At 42.2% G+C, this 25,024-nt stretch overlaps 1 protein-coding gene across 1 annotated transcript; it reads left to right on the top strand.

Annotated features, from left to right (window-relative positions):
- The first annotated feature begins 304 nt into the window (after positions 1–304).
- On the top strand, positions 305–24,183 carry hectd2 (HECT domain containing 2). Its single transcript, XM_010895606.4, has 21 exons — positions 305–2,705; positions 3,222–3,339; positions 4,214–4,358; positions 4,453–4,555; positions 5,666–5,755; positions 5,843–5,907; positions 6,286–6,331; positions 8,310–8,419; positions 8,726–8,874; positions 9,166–9,289; positions 9,617–9,713; positions 10,132–10,239; positions 10,587–10,719; positions 11,170–11,258; positions 14,607–14,765; positions 16,083–16,157; positions 16,269–16,356; positions 17,047–17,153; positions 21,941–22,056; positions 22,541–22,684; positions 22,834–24,183. The coding sequence occupies exons 1-21, from the start codon at positions 2,613–2,615 to the stop codon at positions 22,952–22,954; spliced, it is 2,280 nt and encodes a 759-aa protein (XP_010893908.1). The 5' UTR covers positions 305–2,612; the 3' UTR covers positions 22,955–24,183.
- Positions 24,184–25,024: the final 841 nt, after the last annotated feature.

Here is a 25,024-nt window from a genome sequence, read left to right as displayed (position 1 = left end):
TTTATCATTTTGAGTGTGGGATCCAGCAAAGTGTTAGTTTAATGCAGGATGTGCATAAAAAAGCAGAAAAAAGACATCATGCTCTCGTAGCAGGTGGAGTTTTCTAAGTAATTTATCTGACTCTGCTTTGGCCTTTGAAAGTCTAATCGTGTGGGTGTTAGGAAACTAATGTGAAGTTACTTACCTAAATAGACCTGATTGGCTGATGGTCTAAGCCCACTCATTTCCATTCACCCAGACGATTGGTCATGGTTTGTGACATCATGGCCAAAGTACCATCCCGCCCAAACAAGCCGAAATGCCAGGTGTTTATACAAGTTCTACACTAAAGGGGCATTATTATTTCAACAGTGTTTTGTTGTTATTTTTATACAGTTTTTTTACCAGGTGAGTACATCAAGAACAGATCCTTATTTATGGCAGCAACCTGGGTTTTTCACCGGGATTTACAACCAGCGACCTTTTGTTTACTGGCCCAATGTTCTTATTGTGTGAACATATGCACACCTTTTTACGGAAAATGGGTTTTTGCCTGGTGTGGGGGGAAGAAGCAGTTGGTAAGCAGATGTAATTGATATACAGTTATAGTAGACTGAATCATGTGTGTTATTCCCCACAAATAATTACATTTGACAGTAATTAAGAGATGGATATAGTGAGGTTATACAAAGTATACAATAAATGACTGCTTCATTTTGTAATGGCTGAGCGACCTCATAGATTTATGAGATTTATTTCCTGTAGTCCATATACGGAAATCTGGATTTGCGGTTTCATGTGTAATAATACGGAAGATTAGTCTGGTTTTCCATTTTGCATTTCAGCAGGTTGGCTTAGAGTAAATGATCTATCCCTTGGCTGGACAGTGAGTGCATCTCTCTGCCTGAGGAGCATTTGGATTGGAAGATATATTATCTGGACGAGTCAGTACTAAATAAAGAGGAGGATTAAGATGTGAGGGTTTTGCTCTCCATGTCTTTGTACAGAAGAAATGTTCAGTGGATAAAAATGAAGGAATGCATAATGCAGTAGCACACAAAATAACCCTAAGTCCAGTAGGTAAAATGCAGTAGGACAAGAACGATTCGCATACAGATTGCTCCCACCACCTAGTGGTAGAGTCAGATGCTTACATCATAACTGAAAGTATCTGGCAGTTCCATACATGCGCAGTAGCTTCTGGATATTCAGCTAGAGGGAAACAATCTGTAAGGCAAAGAAAAGCCTGGCAGCTCAGCCTGTATGATTTGACTGATTAGACACATTTATTAGAACTGATAAACAAACGGCTATCTCAAACTGTCTTTTCATTCAACATTTTAAAAAGAAATATTCATGTTTCTCCCTGTGGAGAATGTGGTACAATATGCATCAGTAATGCAATCAATAATCTTCTGGCATAGTCCTTCTCCAGTCACATCAGTTGATTACTCTGCCCGGACCCTTATGCTCTTCAACACTGAGTGGCGCTGATCATTCTTTCCGTGGCTGTCCTTTGGCTCTGGCCCCATATCTGGTTGTGTAGAAGAACACTCCAGAATCTTCTATAAGGTGTCTCAAACATGTGCATGGAAGAGTAGCTATAGCTGCAAATGACGCAGGGCTCACTGACGAAGCTGTGAAGATCCTTCAATGTTGGCGATAACATAGTAGTACTTTGCTTGCATCACACAGGGCTGAAGAGTCATTATATGCCTCAGTGCTCATCCGCCAGATGACTTATGGCCTGGTACACATTCATGGTGTGACTGGTGCTCATCTGAAGTTTGAGTAGGCATTAATGACAGAGCTGTGGTAAGGGGTGTAGAGGCTTCTCTGCTCTGGTCATTATCTCAAGAGTGGAATTTGCACTGCTGAGCTGCTGAAAGGTGTCACTATTATCACCATTCACTTTTTGTAGCAGTATATTCAGATTTAAGGCAAATGTGAGGTGATGCGACAAAATGTTGAATCATCATGTTTAATAACATCATTATGTGTTGAGTCTGTGAAGTAGGTCAGCGTATAGACTACATCTTTTCAAAGAGAAAAAACTAATATGTAGTTCAGGCAACTGAACTGTAGCTGCTTGGTTATAAATGATTCTCTAGAGCCGTTTCATCGAAGTCTAAACAGACCCTTGGAGTAGTAAATCAGGCAGAACTGGGCAGTGCGCACAGCAACCCCGCACACTTACATAAGGACATCCATGGTATCCAAGCTCGTAACTATGAACCTCCTCTTAAACAACATGGCGCGTGTGCTCAGCTGCGCTGCAAATACAGACGATTCATCTAGTTAGGTGGGAAAGAAGTAATTTATGCGGACCGCTGACCTAGAACCTAAACTTGGTGTCATTACTTATCGGATACAGAAGCTTTGACAACAGCATCACTCTCTGCGCGCTTTGACAACTTAGCGTGAGCTCACCTGCTTAATACGAAGACGAGAGAGCCTTTAAGGTCCTGAACCGTTCATTCTTTATGCGTTTATGCGTTGGCAACTATTTCGGATGAATTCATGTTTTATTACGGCGTATCGTGTATGCGGGCATTGTGAGTATTTTTTTGTTGAGAAAAAATAAAAACACTATGTAACGGCGACCTCAACCAGACTTTTCAACGGATGAAGAAATGCTTCTCAACATTATGAGAGAAAACAACACACTACATCAAGGGGAAAGAGAGAGAGATAGACTCCCTCCAATTTCTAGTAATTCCACCTCTGTGAGTATAATTGTTTTTGGTTTCATTCCAAATACGATGAAGAAAGAAGTATTTTCATTAAACCATATAAATTATATATATATATATATATATATATATATATATATATATATATATATATATATATATATATATATAGGATACAAATATTTTCCAGTGTTAGCATTTCAATAATTTCAGAAACCCATAGTTTGTCCTTTTGGAACAGTATTCAAGTTAAAACCAAGGGTGGGACCTTTTGGCCAGCTTTTCCTAACCCTGTTAGGCTAGGCTATAAAACAGCATAGCAACTCTGTGAGTAATCAGTGCTAATATGAATGACATAAAATCACTGAAATAATTCCTGAACATTATTCTATTTTGTTAGTGTGTGACACTTTTATTTCCTAGGAGCTACAACACTCACTGTTAATTGACAGCATCCCATAATATCTCAGTTCTAATCTAAACTATTTCAATTTTAATGAAATGTTTTGATGTCAAAGGATCTCACATTAATTCTGTTTTTTATTGCAGGGTCTTGATCGTGGGCCAAAGCTGCCATATCCATCCCACAGTTTCATCTCAAACCACAAAAAGGAGTCTGGTAGCCAGAGCCTCTCTTCCCAGTTTATCCTTCCTGGCATACGGCATGGTAAGGCCCATCATGGAAACACTAATGTACAGCTTGAGTAGTAACCCGCTGTTTCTTGTGTTCTTAGATACTGAAGTTCATAGTATAAATCTCAACGTGCAGGCAAGAAGCTTTAAAAAGTATACAAGTTCCCATAATACATCATGAGCAATCAGCATGACTACCCAATACACATATTTATATTGTTGTTTTCAGGTAGAAGATATCTAACAAAAAAACGTTCTGATATTGTCTGTGATATCAGTTTTGTCTATATACAGTGATCTCCTTGGACAGACTGCACCTCCCAGGAGGAACTCATTTACAATTAATTATATTACTGAGAGGCTTCCAAGGAAAGACGTTTCACGGAGCTCACAAAAGAAGCCTGGTTTCAATATCAAAGTGACCCATATCGGCTGCTTTAAATATATGAACAATACTCCAGGCAGATGTGTTGTTGTGGCTTCCTGTTCTTGAGATCAAAGACTTTTGAGGAGAACTGAGGATCAATGCTTCATTTAGATGAGAGAGGCATAGGGTCATTCAGAGCAATTCTGCCTTTTCAAGCAGAACCTGTTCTTGGTGTTATGAGGAAAGCCGTTTTGCTCTGTAGGCTGCTTAATGTAGTGTTTTCCAAATACCACATCTTAATATGTTGTTGTCAGTTACACTTGTAAATGTGGAGGGTTAATTAACTCATGCTGACTATTGTCGTGATATGAGAGAAAACATTTCACCTAAAACACTCCGCATAAGAATAGCCATGTTGTTATTGAATGAACAGTTTCAATGAGATTGCTAAACATTAATGCTGTGGATTACAAATCAGTGTCATCAATTGCCTTAATGCTAACATGAAATGGATATGAAATGTGTCGTGTTTCCCCGGCAGGCAGAGATCTTCCCCCCATCGTTCCTGATGTCAGACCGAAGCACCAGCACCGCATCACCATTGACCTTCTGCCCCCTGAGGTCAAGGGTCGCTTGGCCTACGAACCTGTTGCCCCCCTCCGCACCAAAACCACCAGAGAGTTTCAGTAAGTGCTGTACACTCAGGCAGACACGCACCTGTGTCGTCATTGTCATAAGTGCTGTACTTTGGAATAAAAAGCTTATGTTAAAACCTTTTAGGGAGGACATTGAGAGAGCAACAGTGTCAGGAGATTGGAAACATGTCCATGATTTCTACTTGACTACGTTTGGCTCTTTTTTGGAAGTGAATGCTGCCTTTAAGGTGGGTATTACTTTGGTCTGTTCTCTATTTAGACCTTTGGTTTCATATTTGTATTGTCAGTTAAGCCAGTGATATTTATGCAGCATGATTTATGATGAATTATTTCTTAATGTGCATTGATTTATATGGAGAAGTGTGACGGTTAAAATTGCTAAAGCAACACCTATCATTTGAAAATGTGACTGATCAATGCAAAGAAAATGTGACCATTGTTTTGGTGTTTATAGTTGGTGAATGGGGTCTTTCTTGGAGCCAGGAAAAGGGAAATTTGGAGAGTAGTTTTTGAGTCTGTAAATGAATGAATGAAGTCATTCAGAGGGTTGTGAAGAAAGGACACCTGTGCCTGGTTTCCATGGAGAGTGTTATTCATGGAAACAGAACCTATAAGAGAACATATGATCATAAATGGCATGGAGTAGTTGTGTACATTTATAGCCCATGTGATGGCCAGTTTGCTTGGTTTCTTAGAGATGATGGAGCTTTATAGAAGCAGAGTGGTCTAGGATATGTCATAACATAGTCTAAAATAGACTATTAGCCTACCCTCAAAGTGAACCAGACCGAGCAAGTCACCCATAACAATAACGTAGACTAAACCTGCCCATTTGTCTATTTTAACTTCCCAGTGAAAATCCCACTTTTAACAGTACTATTATATTTTAAATCATTCCTAAACAATGTTGGGGACTTCTATACTCATAGTTATGTGTGTAGCATAAAATGGAGGAAAAAATAGACTACAAAAAAAAAACACTGTACATTCTGTCTGAAGGAGACCTCTCCTGCATATAACAAGCTGGCCAATTAGTAGTCTACTCAAATCAATATGTTTAATGACTGGTACACAATGGTGTGTATATTATTTATATGTCTCCTCTCAGGCACCACGCCTTTGGAACTCCCTTCCTGACAATCTCAGGGCTTTGTGGAGCCTCAGGGATTTATCAGGCGCACCACCATTGCTCCTAGCCTTTAATTACATGATGGTTATTTATATATTTACGTTTACAGTTTCTCTTACAGTGTGAGTGAAACTATTTCACTCACACTGTAATTAATGAGGTCATGTTTCAGATATGTTTCAGATATATGTGTCGTTTCTTGTTTCAGAAAGAAGCAAGTGCTCCGTTTGACACAACTGAAGACTCAGGAATTAATACCAAATTTCTCAATGCTGTCTATGACGCAATATTACTCACGGTATGTCGAACGAACAGAGCAAATGAATAGCCATCAGGTTATTGAAATGTAAATCACTCTAACATTGATACATCGTTGTTAAAACAGCCTCCTGATACCCAGAAAGCAGTGCTTAAGGGGATTATTAACAGCTTGTTAAGAGAATGGAAGGGGTGAGTGGCACTCCCATATTTAATACTTGTCTCCCATATCTAATACTTGTCTCCCATATTTAATACTTGTCTCCCATATCTAATACTTGTCTCCCATATCTAATACTTGTCTCCCATATCTAATACTTGTTGCCCATATCTTATACTTGTTGCCCATATCTAATACTTGTCTCCCATATCTAATACTTGTCTCCCATATCTAATACTTGTCGCCCATATCTAATACTTGTCTCCCATATCTAATACTTGTCTCCCATATCTAATACTTGCCTCTGTATATGGTAAAGAAGCACTATACTTCATCATTTGAATATTGATGCAAATGTCTTACTGGATCAGAAATAATATCACCTTCCTATTGTCTGCCTTGTTTTGCAGTCGACGGACGAAGGATGACCTAAGAGCGTATTTCATTCTAGTTCAAGTAAGTAATATCCATTATATGCCTGTAGTCAGTACTGGCACGAATCACATTCAGATTTGGCATACAGGAGGTGCTCCTTCGACCACTAATACTTAATTCCATGCTATAAATAACTCACTTATTTAATGTAGCAAGGGAACTCAGTGTACTTTCCAGGAACAACAGCAATTTCCCCATTAGAAATTACACAGTTTATGCATGCAAAAAAATACGCACGACACACATAAACACACAGATACCCACACCGTGAACGTCCTCCATAGCAATGTCACAGAATGCCTTTGTTTTCTGGGCCCTATGTACATGTATGTTAAACACAGCAGCCCTAAGTCTGTAGGCAAATCAGAAGCATAAGGAAACTCTTGATCTGTTCAATCACCACATGGCCCATTGACTCCAGTCATTGCCCAGGCAGTCTCAGGCAGCCTCTGGATATAATGAGAGCAGAGTGTTTACTTCACACATGAGCAAAAGAGGCAGGCTTGGCGCCAGCCAAGTATGGACATGAGCATTAGACACTGAGTCTGGGAAAGACTTGGGAGACAGACTAGGAAATGGCTGAATAGAATTGGGAGGATTTCTGTCAGCTAAAAACCGAGACTCTAAGTAATTAACCCATTTAGGGTTTTATTATTGTGTCAAATGTGTAAAGGGGCTACAGGCCAGAACATTGAAAAACATCTCCTGTCCCTTAATTACCAACAACTTCATGTCTACTGAATTAGAGCCCCTGAAACATTGTGCTGGCACAGAGAAAAGAGGAATGCATTGTATTCTATTTCATGTAAAATGTCAAATTGTCCTCCTAAAATGAACTCTTATATACCTTTTGTAAATATTTATTTCTTTATTTCTTTGAAACTTTCTGATAAAGACAATTCTCTGTTTCATATGAGTATGCATACTGGGTCAATTAACAGACATGAATACCACCAAAAACTTGCTCTGTCTATCCTGCACTGAGTAGCACTGTCTGGACTGCCATATTATTTGCTGTTGTGTCATTTTCCCCTGCATAATTCACCATGTGTATCGACAAAAAACGGCACCCACCCGATTAAACAATTGACAAGCTGGGCTCTTGATTGCAAACATCTGTTTATACTCTACATGGTTTGCGAGATCTAGTGTTGATCTCCTCTCTTGGTTTCTTCCTAGTTTTCAACCCTACAAGGGAGTTGTTCCTGGACAATTCCTTGTTGTCACTTGCTTTTGGGAGTCGTTAGGCTGGGCTTCTGAATAAGCGCTTTGTGAAAAAAGCTGACGTGAAAAGGGCTTTATTAAATAGAATAAAATATCAGCGATTTTTAGAAGACGCTTCATTTCAGCACCAAACAGTATAAGCCTTTTCTATTGCCCTGAATGTCAAATCCATCAAAATTAAGATGTATTTGATCTCTTTCTAAATGCCTGAGAGTCCAATTCTGACCAAGCACTTGAGTTTATATAGATTCAACAGAAAAAGCTTTGTATTCCACTAAGCTCATTTCAGCCATTACCGAGGTGAGTTTGACATTTCATTACTAATGTTTCCATGGTTGAAACAGTGATAGTAAAAAGTGCACAAGCAATTCTGGGAAACAGTCAAAAGTAAAACGATTTAAACTGCGTGTGGATTTTTCACTCCACAAACACAGGATATAAATAGTTGAGAATGAGCCATGCCCATTGCCGTGTTAGGCTGTTGATGGAGTCTTTGACCTATATTTTATTTACGTTAGGCTGTTGACAGGGTCTCTGACTTCTCTGTTTTTCTCCATATACTGCATGTCTCTCTCTGTCTCTTTCTTGCTCTCTGTCTCTTTCTCTATGCCAAGGGAACAGATGATGTCATGTTTTGGACTGGAAAAGTCTGGTTTCCTCTGTAATGCCAGTCTTAATTAGAAGCCAGACTTCATCTGCTGCTACTCTGAATGAAAAGCTATATTTCCTTTTCAAAGTTCACTGCCACTGCTGAAAAAGCGCCTCTTTGTTGCAGAACCCCCAGTGCACCAGCCCAGCCACATATGTCATCTACGCACACTTACTAAGGCAAATGGCCACCCTTGCTGAAGCAGACCACTATTTCCTGATGCACTGGTTTAAGAAGTAAGAGTCTGAGTTATTCCTATGTGTTACGCATTTCCAAGCCTTTCCAGGCCCTTATAGTTCCTAATCCACACAGTGAACACACTACAAAGTCATTATTCCCTTTCCAGGAAAGTGAAATATTTTTTTATGTTTTTGAGGAGCGGTTAGTAGGGACTGGAATTCTACCATCTGTTTTGACCGTTACAGTGTTTTTTTGTCCTCACGCCATAGAGTGTTTTTAGTGATGTACACGGTGATGAAGGTGATGACGACAAGGCTTCTGTTTCGGATGGTGATTTTCCAGCGTGTGTCCTCTTCCTCTAGGCTGTCCCAGAAGCGGTTCAAACTGCTGGTAGAGCGGCTGCACCTCTTCATCTCCACCCGTCTGTTTCCAGCCAAGCCTGAAGAGCTGCCCCCAATGGCCAAGTGCTCTTGGTGGATCCCCTCTGCCACCAAGGTCCTCTCTCTCCTCAGTGAGTATGTCCAGCCCCACAGCGAGCTGAGACTAGGGGCTAGAATTAAGGTCAGCCGTGACACGTAGTGTGGAGATTGAGGTAAATGGGGAGTATTCATTTCATCCCTTGTAAAGGATTTAACTTTCTGCTAATGTTTAATTCTCCTGTCCTTATTCTCGCAGTCCCCTCAGTCCATCCTTGTCTGGGATAGGTTGTTTGATGGTCAGGTGAGGTTGGGGGGAAAAAATACATTAGTCTCGATGACGCTCCTTAGACCATTTTTCTGTTTCTATTTTATCTCCACTGTAGATGCAGCCAATAGCATTTCTAGCACCCCAATCACACCCTTCGTTGACTTCTACAACCTCACACTGGAGCACACAGACTTCATGGTGGACTATCACACATGGCAGTCTCAGGGAAACTCCACAAGGTGAAGCAGGACAACCTCTCAGCAAAATGTTGCCCGCTGCCGTTAAATGATTCTGCCAACAGCCTTTTGTCCGTATGATTCCTGTGTTCCCATTGGGGGTATACAAAATGTAGCTCCCTCTTGTGTCAGCTGTCAGCATTGTAAAAACAGAGGTATGGTTTATGATATCACATTGCGTCATCAGGAATGTGGTATTTCATTTACAGTTAACCCCACCCCTGTCATAACATCCGACGATTCAGTCTTCAATGAGTGCAGCAGACCAAGATGAGGCCAAAACATTCTTTCCGTATGATAACCAAAGTTGCCATTCCTCCCTGTCCCCAGGTTTACATTCTGCCAGTTCCCTTTCATTCTGTCCCCTGTGGTAAAGAAGGCCATCATTCAGAAGGACTCGGAGCAGCAGATGATCAGCATGGCCAGGGTGAGAGAGAGGTCACTATTCCAAAGGGGCCTTTTCATCCATCTATGACATTAGCATTGTGATGGACAACAGCACAGACTCAGTGGTATAGGACCTGGTTTAGACCTGGAATACAGTAAGTGGACCAAATATGGACTTAAGTCAGTAAAACATGGACATAAGTCAAGAAACTCTAGACCTCCTAGTGTTGATGAGCAGGGAATGCATTATAACATCATGATGATATTTAAGAATACAGCAATGGGCCCAGAGTTCCTCCCTGCAGGCTCTTGTAAAAACCCAGAGGTAAACGTACAATATGTGCAGCGTGTGCCGTATCACAGCGCTTCAGACTGAAAACACACGCTCTCCCTCTGTGAGAGTTGAAAACAGCACGTTGGTTGGGAACATCTGCAAATAAAGCTGTTATTTATCGCAGCAAAGCCTGGTGGACAAAGTGTCTCGCAGGCAACGAGTGGACATGAGCCTGCTCTTTCTCAACATCAAAGTCCGGCGGTTGCAGCTGGTCAGTGACTCACTGGATGAGGTAATACCATCTCCCATCTAAATCTCTGCGCTGTGCACGCCGACACACAAACACATGACTAAATGACACAGCCCAGCCCTGCACTAGGGCCCTGACAGCTATTTCTGTTATGTCCTATAAACCTTGGGCAATGATGCGTCCTAGACAACACTGACACATTTTGTAATGATTCCTGTGTCTTCAGTCATGTTTAAGCAGAGCGCTGTATTGTTTCTGAAGGATTGGTAAAGACCCAATTAATATTGATCTTATTTTATTGCCTTCAAGTGCTAAACTGAAAAAGACCTGAGATATGCACAAGTATGGACTGGCACTGTGCCCAGGTCTGATAAGCCTTTCTCATTCAGCTGACTAGAAACCGAGCGGACTTGAAGAAGAAGCTGAAAGTGACGTTTGTAGGGGAAGCTGGTTTAGACATGGGTGGTTTGACCAAGGAGTGGTTTCTCCTTCTCATCCGACAGATCTTTCACACAGACTACGGTAAGACACATGGACCAAACTGATCTGACATACCATATGAATCATGCCGAGCCAAACAAAGGTGATGTTCTTTGTTGCAACAATAAGGTTTTCTCCTCAGATAACCATATATGTTCATGGGATGTATTTGTCCTTGTGCCCTGGCCAACCATATCTCATTCTGAAGAGTCAACAAGTACCCAGGGAAAGAATGTTGGCCTAGACATGAACAGAGAAAAAAAGGATTTGCATGATGTCAGTGTTCTGGTCCATAGTCTGACATCGCGATACTATATGACCAGTCTATTTACAGTAACTCCCATATGGTATTGGACCTAGTTGCACAAAAAGGAAGCTCCCATGTACTGAGCACTATTCTCACAGTTTGTTATCTCTCTTTAACGGGAGACCAGTGTCATGGCCGGGTGGAGTTTGGTCTGACCAGAGTGTATTTTTGTCTCATCTCTGAAGGCATGTTTACATTCTTCAAGGATTCCCACTGTCACTGGTTCAGCAGCTGGAAGTGTGACAACTACTCTGAGTTCCGCCTGGTTGGAGCCGTATCCTTTTCTAACGTAGAGGGGTTTCTGGTAGCGTCTTGCCTGAGATGTAAAAGGACTGTAACTGTACAGCTTAGTCCTGTTGTTGTACCCTTGGCCAAAACATTTTTCATTGTAGCTTTGGGTTCTGATGGGGTACATACAATTCTTTCAAACTAAAGGCAATGTATATAGAACCTGAATAAGGAAATCTTTGCTCTTAAGATTTGAGGTTCTTTACACGCTCCTGTGGAACTGTTTAATTGCTGCTTTGTTGATCACAGCTTTATTTTTAGAAAAGAAATGGGTGGGGATTCATCAGTTTGTCATCTAAACATCCAAACCAATCAGAGGAGACTGCTGTTCTATTTGTATAGTCCTTGTTTCCTCATGTAAGCTTCTGAAAAACATGGTTTTTATCATGCTGGAAATGTTCTTTTTTGTGACATCATGTCAAAATGTGTTTTAATAAATATTTAATTTGGTTAAAATTGCATTACACAAAATGTTCAGCACTTTCCCTATTCAGCACTTTCCCAATGTTCTGCTGAGAAGACAGTCAGTGTTTCACCATGAGCGCTAGCTGTCAAGCATGACGAGTGCACGTGGCTCTCGCTTTGGGAATGGCCAACACGGATCTCGCCACGCTGCACAATCAAAAGTAATGATGTAGACACAGAGGCAGCCAGGGCTGTGTCCTGGCCTTACATATCTCCCGTCTCTGCTGTCTCTGCCTGAGGCACATTTAGCCAGCCTGAGCCAGTCCTCATAACTATCCCTGAGCCAGTCCTCCTAACTATCCCTGAGCCAGTCCTCATAACTATCCCTGAGCCAGTCCTCATAACTATCCCTGAGCCAGTCCTCCTAACTATCTCTGAGCCAGTCCTCATAACTATCCCTGAGCCAGTCCTCATAACTATCCCTGAGCCAGTCCTCATAACTGTCCCTGAGCCAGTCCTCATAACTATCCCTGAGCCAGTCCTCATAACTATCCCTGAGCCAGTCCTCCTGACTATCCCTGAGCCAGTCCTCATAACTATCCGTGAGCCAGTCCTCCTCACTATCCCTGAGCCAGTCCTCATAACTATCCCTGAGCCAGTCCTCATAACTATCCCTGAGCCAGTCCTCATAACTATCCCTGAGCCAGTCCTCCTGACTATCCCTGAGCCAGTCCTCATAACTATCCGTGAGCCAGTCCTCCTCACTATCCCTGAGCCAGTCCTCATAACTATCCCTGAGCCAGTCCTCATAACTATCCCTGAGCCAGTCCTCATAACTATTCCTGAGCCAGTCCTCCTAACTATCCCTGAGTCAGTCCTCATAACTATGCCTGAGCCAGTCCTCATAACTATCCGTGAGCCAGTCCTCATAACTATCCGTGAGCCAGTCCTCCTGACTATCCCTGAGCCAGTCCTCATAACTATCCCTGAGCCAGTCCTCATAACTATCCCTGAGCCAGTCCTCATAACTATCCCTGAGCCAGTCCTCATAACTGTCCCTGAGCCAGTCCTCATAACTATCCCTGAGCCAGTCCTCATAACTATCCCTGAGCCAGTCCTCATAACTGTCCCTGAGCCAGTCCTCATAACTATCCCTGAGCCAGTCCTCATAACTGTCCCTGAGCCAGTCCTCCTGACTATCCCTGAGCCAGTCCTCATAACTATCCGTGAGCCAGTCCTCCTAACTATCCCTGAGCCAGTCCTCATAACTATCCCTGAGCCAGTCCTCCTAACTATCCCTGAGTCAGTCCTCCTGACTATCCCTGAGTCAGTCCTCATAACTATGCCTGAGCCAGTCCTCATAACTATCCCTGAGCCAGTCCTCATAACTATCCCTGAGCCAGTCCTCATAACTATCCCTGAGCCAGTCCTCCTAACTATCCCTGAGTCAGTCCTCATAACTATGCCTGAGCCAGTCCTCATAACTATCCCTGAGCCAGTCCTCCTAACTATCCCTGAGCCAGTCCTCATAACTATCCCTGAGCCAGTCCTCCTAACTATCCCTGAGCCAGTCCTCCTGACTATCCCTGAGCCAGTCCTCATAACTATCCGTGAGCCAGTCCTCCTGACTATCCCTGAGCCAGTCCTCATAACTATCCCTGAGTCAGTCCTCATAACTGTCCCTGAGCCAGTCCTCATAACTGTCCCTGAGCCAGTCCTCATAACTGTCCCTGAGCCAGTCCTCATAACTATCCCTGAGCCAGTCCTCATAACTATCCCTGAGCCAGTCCTCATAACTATCCCTGAGCCAGTCCTCATAACTATCCCTGAGCCAGTCCTCCTAACTATCCCTGAGTCAGTCCTCATAACTATCCTTGAGCCAGTCCTCATAACTATCCCTGAGCCAGCCCTCCTGACTATCCCTGAGCCAGTCCTCATAACTATCCCTGAGCCAGTCCTCATAACTATCCCTGAGCCAGTCTTCCTAACTATCCCTGAGCCAGTCCTCATAACTATCCCTGAGCCAGTCCTCATAACTATCCCTGAGCCAGTCCTCCTGACTATCCCTGAGCCAGTCCTCATATCCCTGCTACCGCACCCCCTCCACCCCAACAGTCTCATTGCCGTTTGGCTGGAGTAACAGCCCACTGAAGTGGCTCTGTGTCTGAAACTGGGCACCAATACCACATTGGAGGCGGTGGCATGATGAAAAGTGCCATGTCACAATGAAGCTTGAGGAGGAGAGAGTTGCAGCAGAAACAGGTTTTGTTGTGTCCTGTTTTGCGGGGCTGCAGGTCTGGGCTGCAGCGGTCTGCGTTTCATCCTCCGCCTCTCAGTTCCCGTGGAATTTTCCCCAAGCCTGTGCCAATATAACTTTAAGCATTTTTCCAACTCCCATCTATTTAGCAAGCTAGGGAAGCGGGTAGAGAGACAGGGCTCTGCGACTCAGCCTCTCCCACAGAAGTTCCATATGGACAACATATGGACTGAGCGCTGCCAGAAACACAGCTGGTTGCACTTTTGGATTTCAGACTCCCTCCAATTTTATTCTAAATGCATAATAATACACCTGCTGCTGATATTACCTCCTCAGATCTGCGACAAGCCAATATACAAGGCAAAATGCTGTGATAATACAGTAATGATAAGCACACCCCGCAGGGTCTGCAAAGCCGATATAGGAATTATGTAATTCTTATAAAACACGATGAAAACCGAAGCAGATTCTCTTGATGATGCCGATTTATTCGCACGTGATGCTGCGTCAAATTAATGCAACTTACCAGATTGGATTTACGATTCCAGCGCTGTACATGAGTGCTCATAATTCTAACCTGGTGTCATTTGATGTCAAAGGTAATTGCTTTCTATTGTCAGAGAACTGTAATTGGTGTCTCACGGTCCATGCTTGTAGCCTTAACTGCATCAGCTCATGGGACTGGCGGTGTACAACAGCATCACCCTGGACATCCGCTTCCCCCCCTGTGTCTACAAGAAACTCCTGACCCCGCCTCTGTTGCCGTGTGACCCCGATGCCCCTGTTGGCGTGGCGACCCTCTCTCTGGACGACCTGCAACAGGTCACGCCTGTATGTACACAAGCTGCGTCTCTGCCTTTTGTCTCTCTCGCTGGCATTCGTCCCTGTGTTACACTGCAGCCATCTCCTCCGGATAGTATGTAAAACAACATCCAACGCCATGCTCAGAACACACTGGAAATGTACATTGGATCCGCTTGCAAACGACTCCACGTTTTAAGGATGATGTTGGTACAGTCACATTACTGGTTGTGTTGCCTGAGCTCATTTAGCAGGCTGCCCTGTTTTAGAATGGTCACATTGTTTATGTAGGTAACCGTGTAGATTTTCTGTAAGTGGAAGCTCATGTTAACATTTTTTCAGTGAACAATACTTACTGAACAGGGGGGTTCAGGAAACCAGCTGTAGTTTATTCTTTTTTGATGAACTGTAAACTGAGATGATTTAATATTCTGTGATTGCCTTCTAAGTAATGCTTGCGTTGTTGATATCAAATTTCCTGTACTTTCACTTGTCAAATTATGAGACATTAAGGCATGTCTGTGTCACACCTAGATAATCTTTTGGGGGAAGCAGTTGTACAAAATAAATACTTCCTGCCAAAATTATCTTGCAGAAATGGCATCTTAAACGTGAAATGTAGGTAGATTTTTACGTTGCTAGGTTAAAGTGGTTGGTAGGTTAAATATACAAATGTTGCAAAACAGACCAGCAGAGGGCTCTCAATCCTCAGTTTTGCACATCGCCACATAATGTTTGACAATTGCAAAGCTCTAAACAAAAATGAAATGAAAGCCTACAGTATCTTAATGATATACTTTACTAAGACTAGTATTTACCTGCTTTCTGGTGTAATCCCGAAGCTTTTTATAAAGTATGCATCTCATTGTGCTTTGCTGTGTCAGCTATGCAAAGGCCAGATGTTGGGGTTTGTTTCTGGGCAGAGTTGGCCTTCGCTTTGCTTACATAACGGCCTCTGGGCGTTTTTTGCTCCCTGTTGAATACTTTTTCCTAAATTGGAAGAGGATTGGGAAAAAGCTACTGAAAGTTCTTTAGAAAGACCTAGGCAAGCAGTGGCCAGCACTGACGTCAAAAACATAATTGTTCTTCAATTCGTGTTATAAAATGTGCTTCATTTTATGTTTAGAGGAATGGTTTGGAAAACCATGATTACAGTCATGTTCAACACCTAGACAATGCTCCTTTTGTCTCCTCATTTTCTTAATGGTGTACTGGCAATGTGCTGTATAGAGCAGACATTACCGACGTGGCACGTTGTTTTTCTTCCTATGTTGATTCAGAAGAACAGAATGTTTTCAGTCTACTTTATATACAGCTGTGCATTCTAAATGAGATATTGTGTTTTAGGATCTTGCTCATGGGCTGGCAGAACTTCTCAGCTATGAAGGCAATGTAGAGGAGGACTTCTGCACTACTTTTCAGGTTGGTAAAAACTCAAAATATCACTTATGTAACACAATATCTAGGACGTCTCTATGTTATGTATTGTTAGAGCACACGAGAAGCTCTTGACTAATGTGATGATCATTTCAGGTGTCACAGGAAGAACTGGGTGTGATCAAGTCCTACAATCTGAAACCAGGAGGGGATAAGATTCCTGTCACCAACCAGAACAGGAAGGGTAAGTGAGGACAACACCAACTGCCAAAAGCCAGATAATAGACCACTGTCCTGCAGTGGCATGTGATATCAACACAGACCACTGTCCTGCAGTGGCATGTGATACCAACACAGACCACTGTCCTGCAGTAGCATGTGATATCCAAACACACCACTGTCCTGCAGTGGCATGTGATATCAACACAGACCACTGTCCTGCAGTGGCATGTGATATCAACACAGACCACTGTACTGCAGTGGCATGTGATATCTAAACACACCACTGTCCTGCAGTAGCATGTGATATCAACACAGACCACTGTCCTGCAGTAGCATGTGATATCAACACAGACCACTTTCCTGCAGTAGCATGTGATATCTAAACACATCACTGTCCTGCAGTGGCATGTGATATCTAAACACACCACTGTCCTGCAGTGGCATGTGATATCTAAACACACCACTGTCCTGCAGTAGCATGTGATATCTAAACACACCACTGTCCTGCAGTGGCATGTGATATCAACACAGACCACTGTCCTGCAGTGGCATGTGATATCAACACAGACCACTGTCCTGCAGTAGCATGTGATATCAACACAGACCACTGTCCTGATATCTACCAGTAGACTGAACACTGCCATTCAGTTGCGGGTCATTTGTTTGTGTCCTTATAGTTGTGCGATGTGTTTGACTATATTTGTTTTTGCAGAGTATGTCCAGCTGTACGTTGACTTCCTCCTAAACAAGTCCATATACAGACAGTTTGCGGCCTTCTACTATGGTTTCCACAGCGTGTGCACCTCTGACGCTTTGATGGTAAGACTAACCAGGTCAGAAATGTCAAAACGAGTGAACACACGAACTCCGGTTGGTGTGACCAACTGTGGAAAGCGTGTGAATTCCAACGGCCGTTAACTAGTGTGAGTGCATGCTTGTATGTGAGTGGAGTACTGTTCCTGCTTAATGTGTTCACTGTGGCTCCCCGCCCCCTCTCTTGGCATAGGCCTCCTGACAGGGATTGTGTGCTCTGTCTCCACTCAATAACCATGGCTGTTTGGGCCAAAGAGGGAGGCTTGCATGAGTAGTCTATAGAAAGGATACATAAAGAAGCACGGTTAAAGGCTAGGGCACTGTCATTTAATGAATACCAGTAAGACGACACAAAGGTGCTGCATTCGTGAAGTACTAGGTTGGTCTTCGGGGTTATATTTGCGTGGCTTGACAGGGCGAGAGCGGGATCTCTGCATTCATTGTCAGTTTGTTTCACATGAACTAATTATAGATGCACCAGAGCTTTTGTAGACATTCAGCTAGTAGTTTTCAAACTGGTGCGCTCAAGTCAAAACAGATCCCCCGCTGTGAGTTTACCACAACATCCAGTTGTATCCTATGTCAATCATTTTACATTATAGCGTGTTTCCAACCATCCTCAATTGATGACAGCCAAATGAACCATGACCTTTATTTGGTTTTCTTGTTCTATTCTGAGTCACTTAAATGATGTGTGAATCCTACCACTTTGCAAAAGGTGTGGAGTTGTCAGAAATGAACTTGCAACATTTCCTCTTGTCAATAAGTGTGAACCGTTTAATTTCATTACAAGTGCTTGTGTTGTGTTACTGAGAAATGACAGTATCTACCAAGATGTTTGTCACTGAATATCCGAGTACGCCAAGATTATAATAATAATAATAAAAAAAGGTTAGACCAGTGGACTAATATTAATTGAAGGTAGTGAATTGTCAAATGAGTGGACAGCTCATTACTGTCCACCTGTACAAGAATTTTGCTTGACCTGCAAACTGAAATATTTGACTGTTCAATTATTTGTTTTGTGTTATGCAAGTGTCAGTGAATGCCAGAATGCCATGCCAAAACCCCACCACTAACCCCACCACTAAATCCACAAAACACAGTTACATGTTCATTTTGCAATGTGTTTTTTTATTTTCAGCGAAGGTAGCATGCTGAACTATCCAAAATGTACTTATAACTTTGTAACAATATTATGCACTTATCTGAGCTAGCTGATTATACTCCACAGAGTCTGGAATAACACGACGAAGGATTATAAACTTGCCTGAGCTTTTTATTTTGGAAAGTAATTAAGGACTTGCTACCTAATGGTATTCTCAGTTTCTGTTTCCTCAGCACCAACATCAAATCTTATCTGCACTTAGATAATTGCAGTTAATTACAGTACTGGTTCTATTTATAGTTATTTTAGTTTAGTTTCTAATGTTCTCAGTTCTTGCAGGTCAAGAGAGGTTTCTGAGATGTGATTCTTATGGTAGTCCATGTCTACAGTGAGGGAAACAATTATTTGATCCCCTGCTGATTTTGTACGTTTGCCCACTGACAAAGAAATTATCAGTCTATAATTTTAATGGTAGGTTTATTTGAACATTGAGAGACAGAATATGTAAAAAAAACTTGTATTAAAAACTGCATTTTAATGAGTGAAAAAAGTATTCGACCCCTCTCAATCAGAAAGATTTCTGTCTCCCAGGTGTCTTTTATAAAAGTAACGGGCTGAGATTAGGAGAACACTCTTAAATGGAGTGCTCCTAATCTCAGCTTGTTACCTGTATAAAAGACACCTGTCAACAGAAGCAATCAATCAATCTGATTCCAAACTCTCCACCATGGCTGAGACCGAAGAGCTGTCCAAGGATGTCAGAGACAAGATTGTAGACCTACACAAGGCTGGAATGGGCTACAAGACCATCGCCAAGCAGCTTGGTGTAAAGGTGACAACAGCTGGTGTGATTATTCGCAAATGGAAGAAACACAAAAGAACTGTAATCACCCTCGATCTGGGGCTCCATGCAATATCTCACCTCGTGGAGTTGCAATCATGAGAACGGTGAGGAATCAGCCCAGAACTACACAGGAGGATCTTGTCAGTGATCTCAAGGCAGCTGGGACCATAGTCACCAAGAAAACAGTTGGTAACACACTACGGCATGAAGGACTGAAATCCTGCAGCGCCCGCAAGGTCCCCCTGCTCAAGAAAGCACACGTACAGCCCATCTGAAGTTTGCCAATGAACATCTGAATGATTCAGAGGAGAACTGGGTGAAAGTGTTGTGGTCAGATTAGACCAAAATCAAACTCTTTGGCCTCAACTTGCCGTGCTTGGAGGAGGAGGAATGCTGCATATGACCCCAAAAACATCATCCCCACCGTCAAACATGGAAGTGGAAACATTATGCTTTGGGGGTGTTTTTCTGCTAAGGGGACAGGACAACTGCATCAAAGGGACGATAGACGGGGCCATGTACCGTCAAATCTTGGGTGAGAATCTCCTTCCCTCGGCCCGGGCATTGAAAATGGTTCATGGATGGGTATTCCAGCATGACAATGCCCTAAAACACACGGTCAAGGCAACAAAGGAGTGGCTCAAGAAGAAGCACATTAAGGTCCTGGAGTGACCTAGCTAGTCTCCAGACCTTAATCCCGTAGAAAATCTGTGGAGGGAGCTGAAGGTTCGAGTTGCCAAACGTCAGCCTCGAAACCTTAATGACTTGGAGAAGATCTGTAAAGAGGAGTGGGACAAAATCCCTCCTGAGATGTGAGCAAAACTGGTGGCCAACTACAAGAAGCATCTGACCTTTGTGATTGCCAACAAGGGTTTTGTCACCTAGTACTAAGTCATGTTTTGCAGAGGGGTTGAATACTCATCTCACTCATTAAAATGCAAATCAATTCATAACATTTTTGACATGCGTTTTTCGGGATTTCTTTTTTTGTTATTCTGTCTCTCACTGTCCAATAAACCTACCATTAAAATTATAGACTGATTCAGGGCTAGATTCAACCTCACTGAAAATCAACAATTGAAATCACGGGCTGTTCCAGCTTGCGTGAATTTCATCACAGCAACTCATAATGTGACTCAGTAGTGTGTATGGCCCCCACATGCCTGTATGCACTCCCGACATCATCTGGGCATGCCCCTGATGAGACGGAGGATGATGTTCTGGGGGATCTCCTGCTAGGTTGATGCCCTTCTACGGCCCTGTCCAGCTCTCCTCATGTAACAACACGTCTCCTGGTATCTCCTCCATGCTCTTGAGAGTGTACTGGGCGACACAGCAAACCTTCTTGTGACAGCACATATGGATGTGCCATCCTGGAGAAGCTGCTACCAGCAGTGACAAGGACACTAGCAAAACTTTAAAATCAGAGAAGAATCAGTCAGGAAGGATAAGGAGAGAGCAATTGTCTGTGGCCACCACCTGCAAAACCATTCCCTTTTCGTGGGATTTCTTGCTGTTGCCTCTTCAGTGCACCTGTTGTCACTTTCATTTGCACCAAAAAAATTAATATACATATATATATACATTGAGAGCTCCTTTGACAGCATGTTGTGGGTTCACAGCAACAGCTTGCAAATGCGAATGCCACACTTGGAATCAACTCCAGACCTTTTACCTGCTTAATTGATGAAGAAATAACAAAGGAATAGCCTGCACCTGTCCATGAAACTTTTGAGTCAATTGTCCAATTACCTTTGTTCCCTTGAAAAATAGGGGGCTACATAATGAAGAGCTGTCATTCCTAAACCCTTCCTCCAATTTGCATGTGAATACCCTCAAATTAAAGCTGAGAGACGGCCCTTTAAGGACATAGTCATTATCTAACTGTAACTTTAAGATATGTTGTCAAACAGACAAAATAATAAAACTTGTGTCAGAGTCCAATTATTTCCGGATCCAACTGTATCTGAACAGGCCCATTCTCAATGAACAGGACCACGCTATCACCATCACATCGGTGGATGTCAGTGGAAGGGAAGCACATTCATGTAGTCTAGTCAGATTTACCGCCCGCACACGGCTTCACCGCAGCAAAAGCAATCAGCTTTCAAAACAGATCTTTGATACTGTTATGCAACCGTTGTCTGGGCTTTGACTGGTTATGCAACACTGCCGTGACCGTAATAACTCCTCGGCTGACTGGTGGGGTGAGGGAAGAGCCGGAATGGTGGGGGCGTGGCGGGTGGACCGAGGTTTCAACTGTCCTGGATTCTTACGTAACTTTATATCCCAGCTGGACCTTGTCATTGGCTTGGCTTGCTCGAGCTCGACATCAGGTCGCAGTTCTGTTTTGCACTCTGGCACCAAGCTGAAACTGCACGGCAGTGGGGCAGTTGGAATGACCGTGCCCTGCCTGGCATGCCTGTGTGGAAGTCCCGGATGTGATAAGAGTGCGTGGGAGTCAAGTGTGCTCAAGGGCAGAATGACACTGAGAAAATACCAGATGCACTGTACTGAATAGAATGTAGATGTAGAATGGGAAGCCAAAATGGAAAGGATTAACAATATACACCAATTAAGGTTTTAGAAAGTCTGTAGCAAGGTGCTCCGTGCGTATTTGTTCCTAGCAACATGGCATTCTAACCGTGCAACATTGGTCCTTACTGTAATACTGTGCCACAGTACCACCTGACTGCAGTATGGGCTTATACAATGAACTGGTGTTAGAGCACCTGTTGGTGACTGGTTGTCTTGTGAAACTGTGTGTCTAGACGCGTAACATCCTGTAGTTTTCCCACATCCATCTGACTTCCATGACTCACTGCTTTGTCCCATTTGTAGCTGCTTAGGCCCGAAGAGGTGGAGATCCTCGTGTGTGGAAGTCCAAACTTAGACATGAGCACTCTGCAAAAGGCCGCCCAGTACGAGGGATACAGCAAGACAGACCCCACCATCAGGTACACCCATCATCATATCCTTCATTGTGTTTACAGGCCTGCCTCTTCCTAGATCAGTGAAGCCACAATCCCAAGTGGCTGAATGATCACTGAACAGCAGGTAAAATCGCAGGTGGTGTATTTAAAGTCACTCTTGTTGTGTCTGACCCTAACTTTAAAGCAGGGGTGTAAAAAGTACAAAGTAGAAGTACTCGGCTGTGTTCACCAGTTTTGGGAAGTTCCTAAAGAAGGGTTAAATGACCATGTAAACAGATTTCATAACTCATCAGTGTCCTTAATTGATAATTTACACTCTTCCTCTTTATTTAATTGATCACTAGTTAGTTTTGAACTCCCTTTACCTGGTTATTTAGATCTTAATTAGATACTTCCCAAAAGTGGTGAACACCGCTGAACCCAGTTGAGTACTTTAACTTTGTACTTTTTACACCTCTGCCTTAAAGTAATTAACCGAATCAGTACAAATGTCCGTCTCTGTGGTCAGGGCATTCTGGGACGTGGTGCTGGCCTTCCCCCTCGTGCTCCAAAAGAAACTGCTCCATTTCACAACAGGAAGTGACCGTGTCCCAGTGGGAGGAATGGCCGACCTCAACTTCAAGATCTCCAAGATTGACGCCTCCACTGACTGGTGAGAAAATGCACATCTTTGCACTTTCTTATGACTAAAACAAAACTGGCTAACGTTAAAATATTTGAATGCTGTCCTCTTTTATTTAGTTGATATTTATTTATATAGAACAGCGAACAAACATGAATTGACCTTTTCCTGCTTTGCAGGTTGCCTTTATCTCATACATGTTTCAACCAGATCTGCCTGCCACCATACAAAAACAAAAAAGAACTGAAGCAGAAGTTAACCATTGCCATTTCAAACGCAGAAGGGTTTGGACTGGAGTAAACTCTAAACCGCAAATAACTATGTTGAGACCGCCATTTATCAGTCGGGTGTGTTCATGCTTATACATGCTATTGGTATACCAGTAATTCCTCAGCTTCTTGACTAGCACTCAGCCTAACCAATCATCTATTAAAAACACAAGTGAATCACATCACAAGATCAGCCTTAAGTGCACAATTTTGTACTCTAAATACCATTGCCTTTTTTCAAGTTGAAATATAAAGTTATCTTGCTCAGTAACAACTGAGTCATTAACGTAAGAGTTAAAGTAGGTCAGAGCAGACATAGATTGGGCTGTGATAAAATGGCTGGACAAACAGTCTGTCTGTCTGTGCTGTTGAATAAGTTCTTAAAGTGGAAGTGCCCTCCTGAACGGAGTACCTGTACACTGTAGAAACAATTTGAATAATGCTTCAACTTACACTTTCTCTTTGGAGCTTACTGAAACTCAAACTCTTATTGCAACTTGCTGCCTTACAACATGTATGTTGAATCAAGGTCTTTATTTGTTTTTCAGGACATTGTCTGTCTTTGACAAAGGCTTTTTCAGGCCTAAAATTGAACTAATTAGAAAGTCTGATGTTAAATTAATTATGAACACAGAGGTTATCTTGTTCGTACTTATACTAATATATTTTGTCTTCAAAAGTCTCAGAGATTGTGAAACATTTCGCCATGTTGTTTGTTAGCAGTGTTTGGACGACCCCATTAAGCTTTAGTACTTTTATCATGCAGTAGTACTGGTATATGACTGTCATTGATGTGGGAAACTAATATATCTCTTTTGCTTGCTTTGTTGGTGAGGCCTCTCAGTAAAGAAGATGTATCTTGATAGTCTTTGTACAGCTGACATAGTATGGAGAGGTTTGAAAGGTATGAGAAAAATACCAATGAGATTGTGATTGATAACAAGGCCAATATGAGTTCTGTGGAACTCACCCATGTACAGGTTGGAATTATGAAACGGGTGCATGCCATTTGCAGTATTTTGAATTGTCTTTTGTCATTTATTGTGGTTGTAAATTGATATTTGTTCTAAAGTGACACATCTAGTGTTGTAATGTATATTTAGCTAACTCTCAGGATGTCCACATTTCATGTACTGTATGATTGTTCAAACATTACCTTAATAATAAAATATTTGTTAAACGGGGTAGTCTACTGCATAAATTACGATAAAACCATGCAATAAAATGTTTCTTTGTTTTTGTCACTGTGTAGAATCCTGCCTGTAATGTTAACAAGACTGAATTTAAACAACAACATAGCTTGACTCCTCCTCTTCCCTTACTTTACAGGATACATGATGTTATGATACGTTATGATAATTGCCTGTGACTTCCAGGCCTTACTTCAATTGCAGTTTCGCTGTTGCACAATGTAGTCGTATGGAAATGAATGCATTTGATAACTTCCCTAAGAACTAAGGGATGAGTAACAATATTTAGTTGAAGGAGAAATGTACAGGTTATTTAAATGTATTTAAGTCTGGCATTTCAGTAGCTGAGTCCCAGGTCTTCTATCCAGACTGGGAGCGTTCATTTCATTGGCTAGTCTAAGACCCCCTTTAAAAAATAAATACAGTTTACATTTTTTCATTTAGTCAAGTAAGTAGGTGAGGACAAATAATTTTTTGCTAATTCATAATGTACGGTAGTATATAGGTTTTTTCTCTTTCCTGATTTTCTCTGCTTTTACAACTTTTTCTGATCGTCAACCAAAACCTAAAATTTAATAAAAGGACTCTAAATTAGGAAATAACATATGATTTCTACATTTATAATTTCATTTCATTTACGCAGTTAAGCAAACTCAATACATCCTCCCTGACACAACAACTGCACAGCAACAACAACACTTTCCTGTCCTTCTGGATCTCTCACATCACTGTGGAGGTTTTGGGAACCCACTTTTCCATGCTAAAATGCATTAGGTCAGTGACATTTGAAGGTTTTTGAGCATGAATTCCTCTTTTCAGGTCATGTCATAACATCTATACTAGGTTTAATTGTGGCCTTAGACAAGGTTCTGCCATTCCGAACCTTTAAACGTATTGATTTTCAGCCATTA

This window comes from Esox lucius, chromosome 5, assembly GCF_011004845.1.
Source record: "Esox lucius isolate fEsoLuc1 chromosome 5, fEsoLuc1.pri, whole genome shotgun sequence".
In the NCBI taxonomy this organism is placed as follows: domain Eukaryota; kingdom Metazoa; phylum Chordata; class Actinopteri; order Esociformes; family Esocidae; genus Esox; species Esox lucius.
Note: the sequence above shows the minus strand (reverse complement) of the source record. Positions and strands in the feature narration are given on the sequence as shown.